The sequence below is a fragment of the Antechinus flavipes genome, chromosome 5 (genome assembly GCF_016432865.1).
Source record: "Antechinus flavipes isolate AdamAnt ecotype Samford, QLD, Australia chromosome 5, AdamAnt_v2, whole genome shotgun sequence".
Classification (NCBI taxonomy): Eukaryota; Metazoa; Chordata; class Mammalia; order Dasyuromorphia; family Dasyuridae; genus Antechinus; species Antechinus flavipes.
The window spans coordinates 231,499,544-231,521,767 of NC_067402.1; the positions used below are offsets into that span (position 1 = coordinate 231,499,544).

The 22,224-nt window shown below is 33.7% G+C and overlaps 1 protein-coding gene across 4 annotated transcripts in view; it reads left to right on the plus strand.

The window, feature by feature from the left end:
• The first annotated feature begins 1,682 nt into the window (after window positions 1–1,682).
• Window positions 1,683–22,224, plus strand: part of RPAP3 (RNA polymerase II associated protein 3) — a 52,841-nt gene continuing 32,299 nt past the window's right edge. The window contains exons 1-8 of one of the 4 annotated variants that reach the window (XM_051961123.1): window positions 1,684–1,849; window positions 4,972–5,130; window positions 6,414–6,554; window positions 15,068–15,190; window positions 16,189–16,316; window positions 18,808–18,929; window positions 19,425–19,495; window positions 20,291–20,419. In XM_051961123.1, coding sequence (XP_051817083.1) covers window positions 4,978–5,130; window positions 6,414–6,554; window positions 15,068–15,190; window positions 16,189–16,316; window positions 18,808–18,929; window positions 19,425–19,495; window positions 20,291–20,419 — 867 coding nt within the window. In that variant the 5' untranslated portion in view covers window positions 1,684–1,849; window positions 4,972–4,977. Of the gene's footprint in view, window positions 1,850–4,971; window positions 5,131–6,413; window positions 6,555–11,300; window positions 11,366–15,067; window positions 15,191–16,188; window positions 16,317–18,807; window positions 18,930–19,424; window positions 19,496–20,290; window positions 20,420–22,224 lie in introns of those variants that run through there. The other 3 variants (XM_051961124.1, XM_051961125.1, XM_051961126.1) reach the window with 3 other exon arrangements.

Consider the following 22,224-nt stretch of genomic DNA (forward strand, 5'->3'; position numbering starts at 1 on the left):
AACCCGGGAAGAAAAACAAGAATGCAAGCAGTTTACATTCATTTCCCAGTGTTCTTTTCTTTGGGTGTAGCTGCTTCTGTCCATCTTTGATCAGCTGAAACTGAGTTAGATCTCTTTGTCAAAGAAATCCACTTCCATCAGAATACATCCTCATACAGTATCGTTGTTGAGGTATATAATGATCTCCTGGTTCTGCTCATTTTACTTAGCATCAGTTCATGTAAGTCTCTCCAAGCCTCTCTGTATTCATCCTGCTGGCCATTCCTTACAGAACAATAAAATTCCATAACATTCATATACCACAATTTACCCAGCCATTCTCCAATTGATGGGCATCCATTCATTTTCCAGCTTCTAGCCACTACAAATAGGGTTGCCCCAAACATTTTGGCACATACAGGTCCCTTTCCCTTCTTTAGTATTTCTTTGGAGTATAAGCCCAGTAGAAACACTGCTGGGTCAAAGGGTATGCACAGTTTGATAACTTTTTGAGCATAGTTCCAAATTGCTCTCCAGAATGGCTGGATATATTCACAATTCCACTAACAATGTACCAGTGTCCCTGTTTTCCCACATCCTCTCCAACATTCCGCATTATCTTTCCCTGTCACTCTAGCCAATCTGACAGGTGTGTAGTGGTATCTCAGAGTTGTCTTAATTTGCATTTCTCTGATTAATAATGTTAGTCACAGTTGTTAAAGAACAAACAGATCAAAAGAAAAATGGATAGGAATAATATAAGTGAAAAGAATGTATTTCCATCTGCATTTAGAGTCCATCAGTTCTTTATCTGATTTTAGGTAACATTTTCCCGAGTTCTTTGTTCTTGGATCACTGTGTTGCTGAGAAGAGCTGAGTCAATTATAATTAGTCATCTCAGAATATTGCTGATCCATGTACAATGTTTTTCTTATTCTACTCATTTCTTTTTGCATCAGTTTGTATGTCTTTCCAGGTTTTTCTGAAATCTGCTTGTTCATCATTTCTTATTGCACAATAGTATTCCATTACATTCATATATCATACAAACTATATACAAAATAAACAGGAGATAATTGCAAAGGAAAGGCATTGAGAATAAGGAAGACTGGGAAAGGATTCTTGTAAAAGGCAGGACTTTAGCTGAGACTTGAAGCAAGCAAGCATCCTCTGAAAAGTCAGAAGATGGGGGTTGGAATCTCAGCTCTGCTGCTTGCAACCAGTGGCTCTGAGCAGGTCCCTTAGTCTATCAGGGACCAATTTCTCTATCTGTAAAGTGAGGAGATGTGACGACACGATCTTGAAGATTTCCTCCTGGTGATGTCTGATTTTATGCATTCTATCCATTAACATCTGGGGAGGAGGGGGTGTCCTGTATTTTTACATTGTTGCTACTGACTTGTGGAAACCGAGTTGGAAGAAAATTGCTTGCATAGGTCACCCATCCAGTAAATGACTTAGGTCCCACAGCCTGTTAAGTATTTGAGTAGGATTCCTCATTCTTCATTGCCAATGCAGCACTAATCACGGCGTCACAACTTGAAGCCCTATAGGTTAAATACAGTGTGAAAGGAGAGCACTTTTCGGACCACTAGAGGTCTCCCTTCTGAGATACCCCCACTGGCTCCAGCCTCCAAAGGCCCAGCGCCAGAGCAGGAGGGGGCCGGAGGAACCGGGAGGGCGGGGCCTGAAGCTTCTCTCCCATCGTACCCCGGGCGCGAGAGGAGGTGGGGTGCGCCAGGAATTGTGGGATGGGGAGCTTGAGCGGCTGTTGTGGTGTGGACCCGCATCTTTTGGACCGTGGGTAGCTGGAGGTTGGCGACGACGCGGGGCACGTTGGCACCGAAACAAGGAGCGGCAGCAGCCCCGGGTGAGGGCAATCGAGAGGGAAAGAGGGGAGGAGCGCATTTGTTTTACGGTGGTGGGGTGGCGGTGGTGGCCATGGGGTCTCCCGGGTAGCGGAATCTTCCGCCAGGGGTGGGGCGTTCCGAACCTTGTCCCAGGCGTGAAATCACCGCGCGAGCGGACGAAATGGGGGATGGGGGAGGGGGGGAATGCAGAAGAGCACCAGAATTTTCTAGAACTGTTACCTTCCTTCTCCCGTCCACATGTTTCAGAGAACCCTAGTGCTTAGGAATCCCTGCCCCTGCGACTCCGTACCTGCTTATTAAGCAGCTAGGAGACCGTAGTGGCTAATCCTGGACCTAGACATCTGAAGACCTGGGTTCGAATGCTGCCCCAGACGCTTCCTAACCAAGAATTTCCGGGTATTTTCACCGGCTGTCCCCAGTTTCTGGAATGTTCTTCCTCCTCATCTGCATCTCCTGGCTTCCTTCTCATCATAGCTAACCGTTCCCTCTCCCCTTCCCCCAAGTCCTTCCTAATTTCCCTTAATGCTTTTTGCATTCCCTCTGATGATTATTTCCAGTTTACCTTATCTATATTTTGGTTGTACATGGATATTGACATGTTGCGTCCCCATTAAATTGTGAGCAGGGACTGTTTTTCCTTTCTTTTTATCCCCAGCACTTATCACTAAGCCTGGCACATAGGCACTTAATAAATGGTGAGTGACTTCTTAGCTCTGTGAGCAAATCACTAAACTCAGCCTTATTTTACATGATAGCTCCTCTTTCTTAGGGTTATGGAGGTAAAATGAAATTATATGTAAAGTGCATTACAATCATTAAACCACATATTAATGCTAATTATTGAACAAATCAGAACCTCACTGAATAGTCATTTTTCTATCTCTTAGATGAGAGATTGGACTAGATCTCTAAAATCCCCAAACTTCTTGTACATTTTTAATTTACTGACAATTCCATCTTTTAACACAATGCTTGGAACACAGTAGATTCTTAATAATGGCTTGTAGCATTGTGATCATCCCTTACAAATTGTTAAGGTAAGACTGTGTCTTCTTTTAGGCAGGGACTGTAACTAAGTTTTACTAAAGATGGCTTAAAGCCAGAACAATATTTTACCTGTTTTCTTGTATTTATTGAGGAAAAAAGGTGAATAAGTTATGAAGCAAGATCACCAAACTAGTATTTAATGTACCAAGTTCATTACCTGTGTAGTATTGTTTGATCCTAGAATATAGCTAGTGATTTTTAAAAAATTTTAAATATAGCTTTAATAAACTTTTTAAGTGGTTTATTTTTAAAAATAGGCATGAAATTTAGACTTCCTGATTTATATTAAAGCTGGATCATATTTTTCTCTATAGATTGTTCCTTTCCCTCCTCCTGCATAAATTGTTTAAATCTATGCAGCAAATTAGTTCCTTGCATACTTTTGGAGGTTTTTATTTTTGGAGTTGAGTAATTTTAAAATTTCTCCATTATTCTGAACAATCAAGAGTTTGTTGGGTGTATGTTATTTTAATATGAATTATGGTACTATAGACAATGTTGTCCTTCTAAAAGAAGATTTAAAGCTATCCAAAATGTATAGTTAATGAATGGATTTATGCAGGACATTTGGATCTTGTCTTATCTAATATCCATTCCTAAAAAATTGCCTGGAGATTGAATTAATTTTAGAGATGATTTCTCTTTATTTTTTTTACTTTGTATTTCTAGCAGTTCTAACATCTTAGTTTTAATTTTCTTTCTTCTGGGTTAGATAAGTTGTTATCTGTAAAGAGATGCAGTCATACAAAGAGGCTTCCTTATCAATAGAAGTTTTGTAATAGTGAAAATTTTTTTAAATGAGTGCCTCAATTTATCTGTTTTGTGAGTTTAGTTTCACAGCTAAACTTAATTAGATTTTAATAAAGGATGATGTACTCTAGTGGAAAAAATATTGTTGGAAGTATTTTTCACATTCTGTTGATGTCCCATTTCATAGTTTTACATCCATGTTTCCATTGTCTTTAATTTTGTGACTTTTGATAAGATGAATAATACTAGAAAAGCAGAAAAATTATTGTTTCACTTTAGTCAGGGTCATAGTAGCTTAGACCTATATTTGGAAGGAATCTTAGAAGTCAGCTCTCTTATTTTACAGATGAAAAAACAGAAGCCCAGGGAGAGAAAATGACTTGTACCAGGGGTCAGTAAGTCTTTATTTGAATTCAGGTTCTTCTGCTCTAAAGCCAGCTCTCTTTCCACTGTATTTTTAACAGTTATTTTTCCACCTTTCATCTTCGCTTTTCCTTTGTGGCATTTGCTAATTTTGGGAATTCATCTTTGTTTTTGGAGGTCCTAAAATCCTTCTTTAAGCCCTCAGTCTGGCATGGAAGTGACACTGGGTTTTCAAAATATGCTCTGACAGGTCCTTTCTAGTTGGAAAGGCTTTATAGAGACATAAATAGAACATATCTGCTACATTAGCACCAACCGTCCTCTAGAAGGTTAACCACTCAGGTGATAAAGTTTCTTGGTCACTTAGCTAATGAAGAGTGCCTTTTTAGGCAAAAAGATGTTATGATCTGAATATACAGGAAATATCTACTGAAGAAATCATTTCTCTTTAAATAAGTGTTTGTATTTTTGTAAATGTGCTAGACATTTTTGGAAAATAATAAAAACCCCACTCTATATAAAGGTCCATCCACAAATTTTAAAATATTTAAAAAAATAAGTGGAAATCTTTCTAGCAAGTATTTTAAATCAATTGGTAGGATCTAGGAATATTAGGCAACTAAGGAAATGATATGAAATATAGAGATGGTTCTCCTTGTTTATGTAAGGAGTTTTTCTTAGGCATTCTTTTTTGACTCAAAAATGAATTGGATTATACAATGTGACTTTCCCTATTAAAATATTTTATTTGGTACTCTGATTTGTGAAACCCTTTGAATATATGCTGTTTAATGAGTTTTCTTTTATTCTTTCTCCTATCTTTATACCTTGACCATGTCCAAAATGGTGGAAAGAATCCTTAATTTTATGCTCCCATAAGAATACTTCTAATTTCAGGAAAATAAACAATACATTTTTAAAAAGTTCTTCTTAGAGATTGAATATTTCTAAAATTTTGCAGACCAAAATGACTTCAGCAAGCAAAGCAGTTGAGTTACAATTACAGATGAAGCATAATGCTGAGGAACTACAAGACTTCGTGAGGGATTTAGAAAGCTGGGAAAAAGAAATTAAACAAATGGATTTGGAACTGAGAAATCAAAATGGTGTTTCAGGAGAGGTAAATTGAGAGTTTTTAATTTAATATCCAGCAAAACCCAAACAATCTGTTAAAATGTATTTTTAGAGCTGCAAAATTGAAGTGAATTGCTTTGCTATTAAATTTTTGCCTTTCTTAGAAAAATTTTTTTGAAATATCAAATTAAATGGGCATTTCCCTAGATACCCTAAGATGTGAAACTATCTCATGTACAACTTGCTTTCCTCTGTAAAAATATAAGAAATTCAACATGTAACTCTCAGGGCTGTCCTACTTACTTGTCATTCTTTCTGGCTTTTATTCTTTTCCTTGCATTTTTAAAATTGCTTCAATAGCTCTGTTTTTTCTTCTTTTTTTGGAGGTTTTTTATAGGTAGTCCCTTTTTTCCCTCCTACCTCCCTCTGACCAATTGAAAAGAAGAATAAAATCCTTTTCAGTAGACATGCATAATTAAAACAAAACAAATTCCCACATTTCCTGTATCCAAAAATATTTTGCATTTTGAGTCTATCACTTCTCTGACAGGAGATAGCATGCTTTCTTATTGATCCTCTGGAATCTTGATAAGTCATTGAAATGATCAGAATTTTAAGTCTTTTAAAATAACATTTATCTACCTTAAGGAAATAAATTTAAATATTTTTGTGTTTGAGGAAAGAATTTTCATATGAGGGAGAAAATAAAACTTAAAGACAGATTGCACTATTGTTTGGAGGCCTTTGTATTCCCACATAATAACAGTGCAATGTTTGATATTTTAATCTATGATTTCAAATTGATTTATAATTACCATTCTCAGTTAATACATTTTTGTGATTAAAAATGGTTCTTCTGAGGTTGACACTTGTTGAGGATAACTGCTTAGTCAAAATCAAACTTGGCTTTAGTTTTTTATAAAAGTTTCTCCATGACTCTTGGTTCTAAAGAAGTACACAGAGAAAATTTGGCATTTCTTACCATACTAGAAAGGCTTCAGATAGTAATCCAACATGGGCTATCTGAGGACCAACCTAGTTAAATTTGAAGGGGTTTATCAACAGATTTGACCACAGTGTGATTAATTTCTCTGCCAAAGCAATTCAGATATTGAGGTGAGTTGTGTGCACTGATGAAATCATGAATATTTGAAGTATTTAAACAAGTTAACTTGGGCATAGATAATCATTACAAATAATAGGTACATTCAGTTGATGATTAATAAGTATTTTTCCTTGAAAATGCCATAGTGTCATGATAATATCTTTTAGATTGAGAGTTAAAAGTAAAATGATACAGCAATTTTTAAAAAATGTTTTTCTACCTAGAACTTATTTCCTGTTCGAAATAAAAATTTTAAGAAAAAGAAGAAAAGTAAAACAAAAATGCCTTCTAAAAAAACTACAGAAGAAAACAAAAAAACTAGGATAAAATCTTATGACTATGAAGCATGGGGAAAACTTGATGTGGTAAGTTACTTTAGTCTCATGCTCCTTGATATACAAATACTATTTTGCTGGTGACTACCAACAATCTTTGATCAGGTAGAAGAGCTTTAAGAGTTTCTATGTAATCTTTATTATAGATTATTTCATGGTAAACTAAAACCTCAACTTGCTGTGGTTAATGAGATCTTTTTTTTCCTCTTATGATTTACTTCTAAGAAAAAGGCAAATTAGAGTAAATCAAGACAATATTAGGGATCTATTTAAAAGTCAAATCATTTCTTGTGCAGCAAGATAACTGTATACATCTATACATATATTGGATTTAATATGTATTTTAACATATTTAACATGTATTGAACTACCTGCCAACTAAGGGAGGGAGTGGGGAGAAGGAGGGAAAACTTTGGAACAAAAGGTTTTGCAAGGGTCAATGTTGGAAAAATTACCCATGCATATGTTTTATAAATAAAAAACTTTAATTTAAAAAAAAGTGAAATCAGTATGTATTCTGGTGTAAGTATCCATTTTCCCCAATTTCTTATGCGTTTTACCTATTAGAGGACTATACAAGGAGGCTTGATAAACTGAGGCTTTCACTTTAGAGAGATTTCAACTATATTGAAATAAAAAGATGTTCTAGTTCTTCTTTAATTCAAAATTGTTTAGAAACCTATTTCCAGAGTTTACTATTTGAGGTTCTGCTATTATACATTCCCATATTTTTCTTTTTATAAGTTAATTGCCAGGTTAGCTATGATAACACATTTCTAAGACTAGTATATAATTTTTGTTAGGATTATTTCCCTAAGATTTTTATTTATTTATGGAATTATTAAAGTGACCCAAAAATACATAAGGTAACTTCATATTACCTTTTTGAGTATCTTATGACACATTTATTTTAAAATAATAAATTCTTTAAGCAACACTGATGGATGCAATATCAAAAATATATTGCTTTGTCTACATTTTTAATATCTTAGCCTTAAAAACTGGTTAGTTAAGGCAAAATCATTTTTCTCCCTAAAGTTATCCCACTTCCTAATTCTTCTGTTTCTATTGAGGACATTGCCATTCTTCCAAGTTCAGTCATTTTCAGTTTTATCAGACTCTTCGTGACCCCATTTAAGATTTGCTTGGTATAGATACTGGTAGGGTTAGCCATTTTCTTCTCTAGCTAATTTTTCAGATGAGAAATCTAGGATTAACAGGGTTAAGTGAGATGCCAAGGATCACACAGTTAATAAGCATCAGACCAGATTTAAACTCAGTAAGGTGAATTTTCCTGACTCTGGGACCAGTGCTTTATGTACTATAGTGCCACTTAGCTGCTCTATTATAGTTACTCAGATTTATAACCCAAGAGTTATTCTTGATTTTTCATTCTCACTCAATTTTCACTTTCCTTTTTATACAATCAGTTGCCAAAGTTGTTCATTCACCACAATATCTTTTCTATCTACTTGCCTTATTTATCTTATTCACATCACGCTCATCTTAGTCTAGGCCCTTGTCACCTCTTACTTGGTTCCCCCCTTCCTCTAGTACTACTTCTTTCCAATCCATCTTCCATATAGCTTCTAAATTGACCTTCCTGAAAGAAAAGTCTGACCTTGTCACTCCTACTCCAGACACATCTTGCCTTTAGGGTAAAATTTAAATTTCTCTGTTTGCTATTTAAAGCCCTGAACTATCTTATTTACCTTTATCTTTACACACTTACTCATTACTCTTTTTATACTATATGCTACAGCCAAACTGGACTCCTTGCTGTTCTCCATCTTGGTTGGTTGTTGTCCTTTGTACTTGAAGAGGACCAAAATGACATCCCTATGTAAGAGTCAAGTTATGGTGTGGCCAACTGTAGTGGATCAGACCAATACGAGCCCAGAATGCTCTGCCACAGGTTGAATACAGAGAGACCCCATGAACATTTGGGACAGCTTCTCTAACTTTGCACATCTCATATGTCTTGATGAGGGCACACCATGCTATGTGGTCCTGTGCCAGAATCTCCCATGTCATACAATCAGTTCATTCAATATGTTCTCCATATGTAGTGTTCTGTCTCCCATCTCTGCTTTTCCACCTGCTACCCAACTTTGAGATGCCTTCTCTAGCTTCATTGCTTGGAATCCTTAGCTCCCTTCATGGCTAAGTTCAAATGCTACCACCTTAAAGGAGTCTTGCCTGTCTTCCCCAGTCCTATCTTCTGTCCTGTTCCCCATCACTATTTTATGCGTGTGTTTTATATGTTCTATATTTATCTATAACATGTTATGTTCCCCAAATAGAACGCAAACTCCTTGAGAGCAGGGAAAATTCTGAAGTTTGTATTCATACATCCAACAATTGGCACAGCATACATTGTGTTGTTTGTATGTAGCAACAAGGTGCCCCTTAGTGGGGACTCATTAATTTGAAATGGATTCATTCTGTATTATTTTGAAATTATCCCTGTGAAACATCTGGCAATTTTATAGTAGAGCCAAAAAGGCCAATACTGGTAACTCAGGATGGAGAATTACTAAAAATTGAAATTGAAACTGGATCAGAAAAAAGAGATAGAGGTTTTTTTTTGGTTGTTTTTAATGATACCTTTGCTGCTGCTGCTTTTTTTTTGGGGGGGGGAGGGGTTCTTTTTTTATTAAAGCTTTTTTTATAAAACATATGCAGGGGTAATTTTTCCCTCCTTCCCTCCCCTAAATGGCAGGTAGTCCAATACATGTTAAATATGTTGAAATATGTTTTAAATCCAATATATGTTTACATATTTATACAGTTATCTTGCTGCACAAGAAAAATCAGATCAAGAAAGAAAAAAAACTGAGAAAAGAAAACAAAATGCAAGCAAACCTCAACAGAAAGAGTAAAAATGCTGTGTTGTGGTCCACACTGAGTTCCCATAGTCCTCTCTCTGGGTGTAGATGGCTCTCTTCATCACTGGACAGTTGGAACTGGTTTGAATCATCTCATTGTTGAGAAGAGCCATGTCCATCAGAATTGATCATTATATTGTCTTCTTGTTGCCATGTATAATGATTGCCTGGTTCTGCTCATTTCACTTAGCATCAGTTCATATAAGTCTCTCCAGGCCTCTCTGAAATCATCCTGTTGGTCATTTCTTACAGAACAATAATATTCCATAACATTCATATACCATAATTTATTCAGCTATGCTCCAATTGATGGGTATCCCTTCAGTTTCCAGTTTCTAGCTACTACAAAAAGGGCTGCCACAAACATTTTTGCACATTTGAGTCCCTTTCCCTCCTTTAAGAATTCTTTGGGATATAAGCCCAGTAGAAACATTGCTGGGTCAAAGGGTATGTCCAGTTTGATAACTTTTTGAGCATAGTTCCAAATTGTTCTCCAGAATGGTTGGATTTATTCACAGTTCCACCAACAGTGTATCAGTGTCCCAGTTTCCCAAATCCCCTCCAACATTCCTTATCTTTTCTTGTCATCTTAGCCAATCTGACAGATCTATAGTGGCATCTCAAAGTTGTCTTAATTTGCATTTCTCTGATCAATAGTGACTTAAAGCACCTTTTCATATTAGAAATAGTTTCAGTTTCATCATCCGAAAATTGTCTGTTCATATCTTTTGACCAATTGGAGAATAGCTTGAATTCTTATAAATTTAAATTAATTATATATTTTGGAAATGAAGCCTTTATCAGAACCTTTCAATGTAAAAATGTTTTCCCAGTTTTTTGCTTCCCTTGTAATCTTGTCCGCATTAGTTTTGTTTGTACAAGAACTTTTTAACTTAATATAATCAAAATTATCTATTTTGTGATCAGTAATGATCTCTAGATCTTCTTTGGTCACAAATTCCTTCCTCCACAAATCTGAGAGATAAACTATCTTATGATAACATTCTTTATGTCTAGATCATGAACCCATTTCGACCTTATGGTGTTAGTTGTGGATCAATGTCTTAATTTCTGCTATACTAGTTTACAATTTTTCCAGCAGTTTTTGTCAAATAGTGAATGCTTATCCCAAAAGCTGGGGTCTTTGGGTTTGTCAAACACTAGGTTACTATAGTCATTGACTATTTTGTCCTGTGAACCTAACCTATTCCACTGATCCACTAGTCTGTTTCTTAGCCAGTATCAAATGTTTTTGATGTCCACTGCTGGGATAAAGACTTTTAAAATGGAACACTGTATTATTGAATCAGCTAAATTTTAGGGTCAATAATGTGAAGGAGGAAAAGGGAGGCTAGAATCGGAGATAATGAAGAACTCCAGGTCATACTGAGGATAAAGAATAGGTTTTGGAGAATTATAGTAGAAGAGATTTTAAGGCTTAAAATGTCTGCTTTTTGCTAATAACAAGAAAGAAACTTCCAAGACTTGTGCAAGCAGAGATGCTGTTGGTACTCCTGGGGTAAGCTAGCTGCTAGGAATTCAGAAGGATTAGCACCTACATGGATTTTTACATACTGGAAACAGCAGAGTTGCTCCCAGATTTAGGGAAAGTCTAGGCCAGAAGGGAGAATTGAGAAAAAGATTCCCATGATCCCTTTTATCACCTTTTAAAAGAGATGACCAGAATTTATACCTCAAGCAGAGGCTTGGGTGAACATCACTGAATAATGGGCTCTATAGCATTCCACAGAACCAGATGAGGGAAATGTTGTGTGGTCATGGGCCCTTTTTCCTTTCTAATACTGTGCTCAGCATTGAAGTTTGGAAAGAAGCTTTCTGGTTTGTGTAATGATATGTTATCTTCTTTTCTTTTCTTTTTCGTTTTAAGGTGGGGGAAAATTTTGGTTCAGGATTTTGGAAATGAAACTGTTTCAGGTGATGCTGAATTCCAAGGTATAAACTTAGACTCAAACCAAGGCTGCTAGCTAGAATGAAGTAAAGCACATGAGATTTGAAGAGGTTGATGAATTGGTAGAGCAGTGGGAAATAGGATTTCTTATTGAAGTTGCCATGAGAAGGATGGACATGACTCATGAGAGCAATATGCATCTATCCAGATTATAGTGTAGAGATAGTCTAATTTTCAAAGAAGAGGAAGTTGCTGAGTAAATAGTGTCAGAGAGAAAAATCATGTAAGGAAATTGAGGCCATTTGAGATTAAGTTAAGTAACCTGTTCAAAGTCACACAAACCATTTAGAAGCAAAACTAGAACTTAGATCTATCTTATGACTCCCATTCCTATATTTGTTGTATTACTGTATTACTATTTTAGCCTATTTTTTGAAGAAGTTATTTTAGCCTTTTTCAATTTGAGATTTTAAACTATTCATATAGTGAATAGCATAGTGAAGGGCAGTATAAAACGGCAATTAGAGAACTAGCCTCAGAGTTCAAGCCCCACCTCTGACATGCTGGATGTATTTCTTTGAATGAGTCACTTAACTTCTTAATAATTGAGGCAATTCTTAGGTTATAATGTGCAGAGCAATTACTGATCTGCATTGGTTAAAAAGTTTCATTTCTAGAAAGTTACATGTTTGCATCTTTGCACATGTTTGGTCCAAAGGGAAGAATATTTTATATGCACAGCTTTTAACCCAGTGATAGCCAGAAAGCAGGTATTTATAACTTGAATTTCAAATCTGCTTTCTTTTTTGCTATATTATTGGGCCTGTAAGTGAATCAGGAAAAACAGAAGTGTAGTAATTTTTACTTTAGTTTTGATGGATTCTAAGACAAACTAGAAAATATATTACTTTTCTTCAAAAGATATAGATACACCTATTAAGATATAGATGTCCACACCCAGTACAGCTTTATTATTGCCTCTTAGGAAATATCGATATAATGACATCTGGAAAGATCAAAAGGAACTAGGGTGTGCCAAAATTGAGATGTCAGTGAAAGTAGTTATTTTAAGAGCTAGAAAAGAATAGAACTCTTTATTCTAGTCCCAGCTCCGCAATGTTGAAATGTTACTTCATTTCCTAGGACCTGTTTGCTCATTTGTAAATAAAATAAATTGGACCAGTGAGTCTTTAGGCCATTTTCAACTCTCAGGTTCTAAGATTCTATAAATCATAAGGTTTAGCAGGTTCACTCTTCAGGGGCAGATTAGAAAAATATTTGAACTATTCAGTGTAGAAAGGCAAAGGTTGAAAGTGAAAATGAAGGAATATATATTTGTACAAATCTGGAAATTACAGAATGATGGGACACCTTTTGACTTGAAGAAGTCTTTTTTATTGTAAATAGTATTTAATTTTTTCTAATTACATATAAAGATAATTTTTAACATTCACTTTTTATAAGATTTTGAGTTCTAAATTTTTATCTCTTTTTCTTCCCCAACTTGGCAAGCAATCTGATATAGATTATACATATTCAATCATGTTAAAACTATTTCCATGTAAGTCATTTTATGAAAGAAGAAACAGAACAAAAGGGAAAAAAACCCCAAAAGAAACTCCCTACTCCCCAAAATGTGAGAATAGTATGCATTCAAACTAGTTTTTTCTCTGGAATTCTCTTGAATCATATTGCTGAGAAGAATGAAGTCATTTACAATTGAACATGCTTTTCCTGTGTACTATGTTCTCTTAGTTCTGCTGTCTTCACTCACTATCAGTTCATATTTTTACAGGTTTTTCTGAAATCTGCCTGCTCATCATTTTTTTTGTTAATTTTTTATTTTAAGTTTTGAGTTATAAATTCTTTCCTTACTCTCTTTCCCCCTTCCTGAGATGGTAAGCAATTAGGTAGTGGTTATACATGTGCAATTATATAAAATATTTTCATATTAGTCATTTTATACAAGAATAATTAACTATAAAGGGAAAAAAAGAAAGAGTTTAAAAAATAGCATGCTTCTATCTGTATTCAATCAATATTAGTTATTTTTCTGGAGCTGAATAGTATGTCTTTGGAGGCAGATAGTTTGGTGTTTATCTTTTTTTATGTGGCACAATAGTATTCCATTACATTCATATACCACATCTTGTTCAAACATTCCCCAGTTGATGGTTATTCCTTCAGTTTCCAACTCTTAGCCCCCACAAGAGGAGTTGCTGTAAATATTTTCTTTTCATTTAAATCTTTTTCCCTTTAGGATCCAGACCTTTTAGTGGTATTGCTTGATAAAAGGATATGCACAATTTGGCCTTTAGGCATAGTTCTAAATTATTCTATGGGAAAATATTAAGGACAAATTAAAAAGTTACAATTTCATTCAGTGAATAATAAAGAATAACCCTAGTTAGAAGAGCAAAATGTAGTAAAAAAAAAAAAAATGGGTTGAGAAAAATTTATGAATGAGGCAAATGGCTACTAAAAGTACCTTATTCTCTTTATGGCAACAATACTGGGTTTAGATGAACCATTTTTCTGCTAATTTTGCAATTGTGATTTTTCCTCTAATAGACATGCCATGTAATCGTAAGTAGTATTATTTTTAAGCAAATCAGATAATTTTATCTTTAGGAAATCTAAGACCAGCATTCATTTCGTTGTTTGAACATTACTGCCTATTAACTAGCTAGATCTGTGGTTTGCTGTGATTTCATGCCTTTATTTGACACTGAGCTAGTCTCTCAAAGACTTTCATATTTTTTCTGATATTTTATTTGCTGGCATATTGTATAGAATGTATTCATAGTTATGATTGTGTTTCTTTTTTTGCTGTGTAAAAGACTTTTTGGTTAAAAGTTGGTAATAATTATAGTAGTTGATATTTATATAAAGTTTTCAAAGGATTGTATGTATAGCATCTCGTTTGGTTTTTAAAACGACCCTCAAGGACAGGGACTATTATTATTCCCATGTTGACAGTTTGAAGTCTTGTATTTGTTTACAATTCATGGCTCATATCAATATAGATTTTTTTCAGAATTATGTTTGTTTACAGGGCAGTTTGCAGGACAGTGTTCAATCTTGGTATCAAAAACTTTATAAGATAGGCAAAATCAAATAACATAAAAATCAGAGTATCTCCAGGGTATTACTTTGATATTATAGAACAGAAAGCAAAATGTTATCTTAAGATTTCTCAATACTTACAGAACAAGATACAGCACACTATTTTTTAAGTTTCTTAGTTATACAGTTTTAATTTTAACTTTAGTAAACAGTTTTTCATTCTTGAATATTCCCCTTCCTTTTTCCTTATATACCCCTTAGGTATATACAGTATGTATGTAGTACATACGTATCTATCTTGACTAGTATAATTTTAGATTAATTTCATTTTATTCATAATAGTGACCAGACAACTAGTAAATGTTGGAAGCAGGATTTGACCCATTTCTCTTCTGTCTCCAAATCCTGCCTCCTCAATGATTTTAGCCTTTTGTCTGTTGTACATTTTAGTTAAGATAGCATTTTTATAGCATCCCTAATTTATGACACGTCATTTGCATGAGTCTTCTGAGAGCATAGTTATTGATATAAAGCTATTCTTGAATAATGATTCCAGTGAATTTTGCTAATATAACCTGCTATGCCATGTTTCATCATTCTGATGTAATAAGTAATAATGTAATTATTTTTCCTTTAAGTAATACTTATATTGTGAAAATTATTATCCTTTGTGATTTCAGGACACAATACTTGAAGAGCTTGATAAAGAAGACAGTACTCATGATTCAGTATCTGCAGAATCAGATTCAGAAGAAGAAGGGATTCACATAGATTCACAAAAGGCTCTTGCTGAGAAAGAAAAGGTACCACAAAGTAGAATTAATAATACACTTTACTGTGTCAATAGGAGCAAAGGTTTAGATCTGGAAGAGATCTTAGATGCCATCCTACTCCCTCATTTTCCAGATAAGGAATTATATAGGTAGTAAGTGATAGAGCTGGAGTATGAATCTACTAATTTTGGTCTCAATCCAGCATTCTTTTTTAGTTTACTTTCACTTTGTATTTCAGTGTACATTCACTTTTAATATCTCCCCCTCAACCCCTTTGCCTGTCCATGAAGTTGTAATATTGTATCCTTAAGGAATCACTACAACGTGGTATTGTTTTGTCCTTCTTTTCTGCTACCAGGAACTTATGCATTGGTGCCCCCGGCAGCACAAAGTTTCTGAACCTGGAGATGTAAAATTAAAAAAAAAATTTTGATAGCTATATTTTAATAAAATTGGTTTGCTTTGTGATCCTCTGTGTTTTATACATTGACAAACATTCTCAGAAAGGATCTTTTGGTTTTACCAGATGGCTGTAGGGAATCAGTGACACCCAAAAAGGTTTAAGCTAGGATGAAGGGCCAAATATCCTTATGATTGTGATCCTAGGTGGGAGTCATGCAGATGAATCTGGCAGATCCACTGGTAACCTGTAGAGATCAAAGAAAATCTTGGATGAAGCAAAGGAAAAGTTACTTTGTCCAGTTTAAAGTTTTATTTTGATACCTTTCTTTTCCTTGTCTAGTTGTCGTCCATCATGTCTCTCAGGGTTCCTGTTGTCAATTAGAAGGAGTAGAAGGAGAGTAGGTCTTTTTTCCAATAGGTCCCTCCCTGGGAACAGTTTGGTTTGTGACAGGAAAAGAGTTATGGTAAGACTTGAGCTTGCAGAGTAGCTGTTTTTTGTTTCTTTTTTTCTTAGGCTCGATGGTGAAATTAAGCAAGGAAAATGTTTGTAAATGTACTGACAAAAAAATCTGCTGTGAAATTGTGTTCCATTGTCATGAAAACTGATCAATATTATGCTTTTTCAGGGAAATAAATACTTTCAACAAGGAAAATATGATGAAGCAATTGACTGTTACACAAAAGGCATGGCTGCAGATCCATATAATCCAGTTTTACCAACAAATAGAGCATCAGCATTTTTTAGAATGAAAAAGTAAGATAGATTTATATGCTTACACATATTTTATCTCATACTAGATTTATTTTGCAGTATTGCATATTTGTGCAGGGACTATTTCTTTATTATCTCTCCCTGTGTTTATCAATGGTTATTTAATAATTGAATACATAAGAGTCTATTTTACCATTTATTGGGTAAGTTTCTGAAAGATTTTTGAATTTCTCAAATGCAATCCAACCTGTTCTCCTGTTTAACTCTGGACTCGTAGTCCAATTGTACTATCTATCTGACATGTTGTGGAGACAGACTCTATAAGATGTCTATTCAAATACCTGTTAAAATGTGGACAGTAGACATTCTTCAAAATTATTTGCGTGATTATAGATCTCTTAGAAGTCTACAGTATTCTCAGGCTTTATGCAATCATTATAATGTCATCTGCAGACAAAAACATTAGTAGGCTCTCACCTTCTCTATCATGGTGGTGAATACTAACAGAGGACATCTGATTCTCTTTTTTATGCCTCACCTTATGTTTATCATCAGAGGATCATTGAATAGTGTCATTTCTTTTATATCTTTCAAGGAATTTTAAATGATTTTGATGTATGGATGGAAGACATCATAGTGTAAATGAGGTATAAGATGACCTTACTAAATTAAATACTTTTTCATAATCAAGAAACATTAAACATAATAAGCTTATTTATTCTCTCTGTGTCTTTCATTTAAATGTATTTTGCCTGTCTTTCCAGAAATCAGACCTTTGTGCCTGACAACTATTTAGGGGTGCCACCTACATCATCTTTTTCTGAAAAAATATAATTTGGCTCTTTTTTATTTTTTTAAATTGTTATTTGGTATATCTGCAATTATTTTCATAATGGTCTTTTTACAAATACTTTTCATATATCATAATATATGATCACTAAATAAAGATGTGATATCTTTAGACATACAATAAAATCTGCTTAATTTCCTTTTTTTTAATTGCTCTAAGGAATACTGGAAACCATTCTGCTATTTAGCTGCAGCTCCCATCTTCTGGTTTTATTTATGTAACAAGACAGCTAAGGTGATTCAAGTCCTCCAGCAACATTTTCCTTCAGTCATTGGACAAGGATCTCACTTTTTGAGTAGTTCTCTTTCATCCTTCTGTAACCACACAAGACTATGGGCCATGTTTTACTTTACTGAGGCAGCTAGGTGGTACAGGGAATGGACTACCAGCCTTGAAGTCAGGAGGGCCTGAGTCAGTTAAGTCTTACTTAACATTTCCTAGCTATGTGATCCTGGACAAGTCACCCCAGTTTTCTCAACAAAAAAGAAAAAAAAAATCAGTTTTTACTTTAGTTTGTTTTATGAGTTGCCATGACCAAAAAATTTGCCATACTCTGCCATCCTTTTTCACAACTTCCTCACCAACTGCATGCTGAAGAACTAACTCTGTCCTGTTTGATGCCTTTTCTATTCCATATTCAGGAAAGTCTTAGCCATACTTGATTTCTTCCTTCCAAGTATCCAAAATTTCTTCCCATTTGACATTTATCCTTTTCATCCCCTACCACAAACTTCTAGTTCTGCAGTCATGAATTATGTTCAGATCAATTCTGCCATTATCAATCAACAAGCATTTATTATGTGTTTATTTTGTGCCAGGCAGTGTGCTCAGTGCTGGGAATACAGATGTAAGTGAAAAAACAATCCTTTCCTTAAAGAACTTATATTTTATTGGGGAAAGACAGAACATAAAACAAAATTGAAAAAGTGGGAGGAAGGGGGAGCAATAAAAATAAAGGTATTAGGGAATATGGTCGAGAAAGTCTAGAAATGTAGCTTGGAGACTAATAAGATATATGTGACTGATTGGCCTAGGCACCCTCCTTAAATGGAGTGTCATTACTCTTAGATGGAGTGTCACTATTCTATGATTTCACTTATCCTTTTTAACTTGACTGACCAGAATGTCCCTCTCTAGTCAACCCTTGCCTCAGTGTATTGTTTCTCTATTAGAATAGTAATCCTAATAATAGGTAAAGCATATAGATAGACGTATATGTAGCACTTGACATGTTATCCCATCTGGTGCTCACAACCACCCTATGAGATTGAGATGTTCTGTTATTCGTCTCATTTTATGTTGAGGAAACAGGCTGAAAGGTGAAGTTACTTGCCAGGATCAAATAAATATGGTAAGTGATGTGGGATTCAAACTATGGTCTTATGAACAGTGTAGTCTTGCTGCTTTGAAGGCAAGAATTGCTTTTGCTTTCTTATTTGTATACCTAAGTCTTAGTGTAGTGCTAAGTACTTAATGTGTCCCTTTTAACTCATTTATTCATTCATGGACAGGACCTTATAACCTTCATAAACATGTAAAAACGTTTCAGAGCTTTCCCTCTGATGCCAGAACCTTCAGTAGTTTAGGGTTGTCTTCTTGCTGCAATGAGGCATCAAGAGAGGACTGCATTTAAGAAACCTTGTTAATATTTCATCTTTATAAAAACAATTTCATATATTTCAGATTTGCTGTTGCTGAGTCTGATTGTAATTTGGCAATTGCATTGAATAGGAATTATACAAAGGCTTATGTTAGAAGAGGTGCTGCTCGTTTTGCACTCAAAAAATTAGAAGATGCCAAAGAAGGTAAAGAAATCTTAAGACATCAGATTGTATTGATTTTTCATATTATCATACAAAGAATGATTTGTGTCCTTTAATGAGTTGTTTTAAAAAAAATTTTGTGTATTTAATTTCATTCTCATTATATTGATAAAAATGACCCAGCTACATAAGATATTAAAGATTCTTAATGTCTGGTAAAAGGATTTTGTAGTTTTTATTTAAATTTCTAACCTTGTTGACTTGATAGTATAGACAGTTTATATCACAAAGTGTCTGCCTGAAGTAGAGATATATAATAGACTTACCAATTTACAGTGCATAGTACATAATTATAAGTTTTGGTCTTAGGTCTAGTGAAGGATTATGATTGGTGTTAGGATTTTCTTTCAAGTATATATTTAGAATTAGAACTAACATTGTCATGTCAGTTTGTCTTCTTAAAGAAAAACTTGACTAACAGTGAAACCTTTTTCATATATTTTTCTTTTAAGTTTTGTGTTCCTATGTCTCCTTCAGATTATGAAAAGGCATTAGAACTGGAACCAAATAACTTTGAAGCAAAAAATGAACTCAAGAAAATCAATCAGGTAAAAAAAATTAAGTTACTTATATTAAATATTACTTATTCAAACATAGTTATTCAAAAAAAAATGATGGTCAACCCTTTCTGCCTAGTTTTATGAAAAGCAAATTTTTAAATTTCATGTAGTGATGGAATTTTCTTAACATATATATATTTTAGTAAAGTGCAAAATAAAATTGAAGACTTAAATATTACCATTTAAATTAGCTAGCAAGTAGTACTGGAATCAGTTCAAATTTTTTTCAATTTGATTTTTGATATGGTTAACAATTTTATCATTATATGTTACTATTTTTATTAATAATAAATCACAATTATATAGTGTTTTAAAATTAGCCAGGATTTTCCCTGCTTTTCTATTTGTTCTATTTTTGAGAACTTAGGAAAATATATCTGCTTTATGAAATAGGGTTAACTATTAAAACAATATCCCTTTATTATAGAATTGAGAATTTGCTTTATTTTTCATCTCATTAAGTTTGTGAGATTTCAGAAATATAACATTGCATGTACATAACACTCCAAGACAGAGATCTACTTCTGGTAGAAGTTTCTGTTTGAAATGTTGTTTTGAGTACAATATCAAATATTTCCTCTTTTGTTTTTTGCTTGGTTGAGTGTAGGCTTTGAATTAAACTTGAAAATTTGGTATTTTAGGATTTGTTTTGAAATAGTTCACAAATTCTTCATGGGTATTATCCACATTTTGTGAATTGTGTGAAATTTTCACACAAAATGTGGATCAAATGTTTGTTTCTATTTAATGTTTTTTCTAATTTTAAAAATTTATATTTCCTAGGCTCTAATGTACAAAGAAGATTCTCACCTAAAAGGAAATGATGTAGTAATTGAAGTAGAAGAAGAAGATGAAAATGAGCAACTTAAAGAACAGCAATATAGGCAGCAAGCCATCCAAGAGAAAGATTTGGTAAAAAAAAAAAATATATATATATATATATATATATATATATATTATATATATATATATATATATATGTATGTATGTGTGTGTGTGTGTGTGTATGTATTATATATATATATATATATGTATGTATGTGTGTGTGTGTGTATGTATTATATATATATGTGTGTGTGTGTGTGTGTGTGTATGTATTATATATATGTGTGTGTGTGTGTGTGTGTGTGTGTGTGTGTGTGTGTGTGTGTGTGTATAAAACCCCAAAAAATAAATTTCACAAAATTGCCCTTAAAGTTGTTTAGTTTGAACAGAATATTCTGAGAAGGTTGTAACATGTCGTCTTTCCTTGTTTGCAATCTATATTTTTCCTTAATTATCATCACAGTTAATATTTTTATCAAACTTCAAAATTTACAAAGTACTTGGTATTATTTAGTTTGATACTCAAACCAATCTGTGAAATAGGTACTTGAATTATTCCTATTTAGTCAGAAAAATGTGGTTTACAGAGAATAACTTGTGTGACTTATGTAGAGTCAGACTAGTGTCTGAAATGGAATTTGAATTGAATTGAATTGGTCTTTCTCAATCCAAAGTATTACATGCCTTATTGCCTTTCATTTAAATTACTGTGGAACTTTACTTTGGAAATCACTAGGATAGTAGATTTTGGCATGTAATCAAGTTATCCTAATATGGTGACTGATATTAAAGTAGATGGACTAAAAGCATTTTATATATTTGGGAGTGATATCCCAGGCCCAGCAATTGTGCCATTTTATATCAATTTAATTTTTTATACCTCAATTTTTTACCACATAGCTACTTATGATTAAAAATATTTTACAAAAATACATCTTAATGTTCATGTGAAAGCTAACCTCTCTGATAGCAAAATTGACACCAAAAGTATTGTTTGAAATAAGATATATTAAAACCTGATTAGTTCAGGATTTTTGTTAGTTGAAGCAGTAATTAAATAATGTAAATAGTATAAAGTTGTAAGGCAGTTTTAGGAAAATGAGGTGATTCTTAATTATGCATTGAAATTAGTTTTCTACTTAATTGGTATATTCTAACAATATTTTGCTGAGACTAGTTCACTAGTTCATGATGATGTATATACTGTATCTTATCTTTTTTATTCTTTATTTATTTATTTATTTTTTTGCGGGAGCTTTTGGGTTAAGTGACTTGCCAGGATCACACAGATGAAGTATTAAGTTGTCAGAGATGAGATTTGAAGTCAGGTCCTCCTGACTTCAGGGCTGGTGCTTTTATCCACTATGCCACTTAGTGGTCCTATATACTGTATTTTAAAACAGTGCTGAATTTATATTCTAATGAATTAAAATGGCCTCAATATGAGTTCAGTGAATTTTTATTCTGCCATCAAAATGCCTCTATAATATTAGAATGGGGAAATAAAACTAATGCTTGAATTTTTGTTTTTTTCCCCTAAGCTTTTATTAATAATGCTTTTTTGATGTGTTTTTTTGGGGGAAAACATGATTTTGTTGAATTTTTGTGTTGAAGTATGTAAATCAAGGCCCAGACATTGAAGATTACTTAATAAATGGTTATTGGTTGAGTTAATAATAATGTCTTGCACAGTGGATCTACTCAACAATATGAGGACCTTCCTCTAAGTTTTTTTTAACATTATATAAATAAAAATACAGCATATAAATTGCTCCTCTGTTACCTCTTGTTTTCATTTTCTTTTCTTGTTACAAATCTCTTCTCTTATATACCACTTTGTGCATACATTTTGATAGTGCATTGCTTTATATACCCTGTTTACACTCACTAAC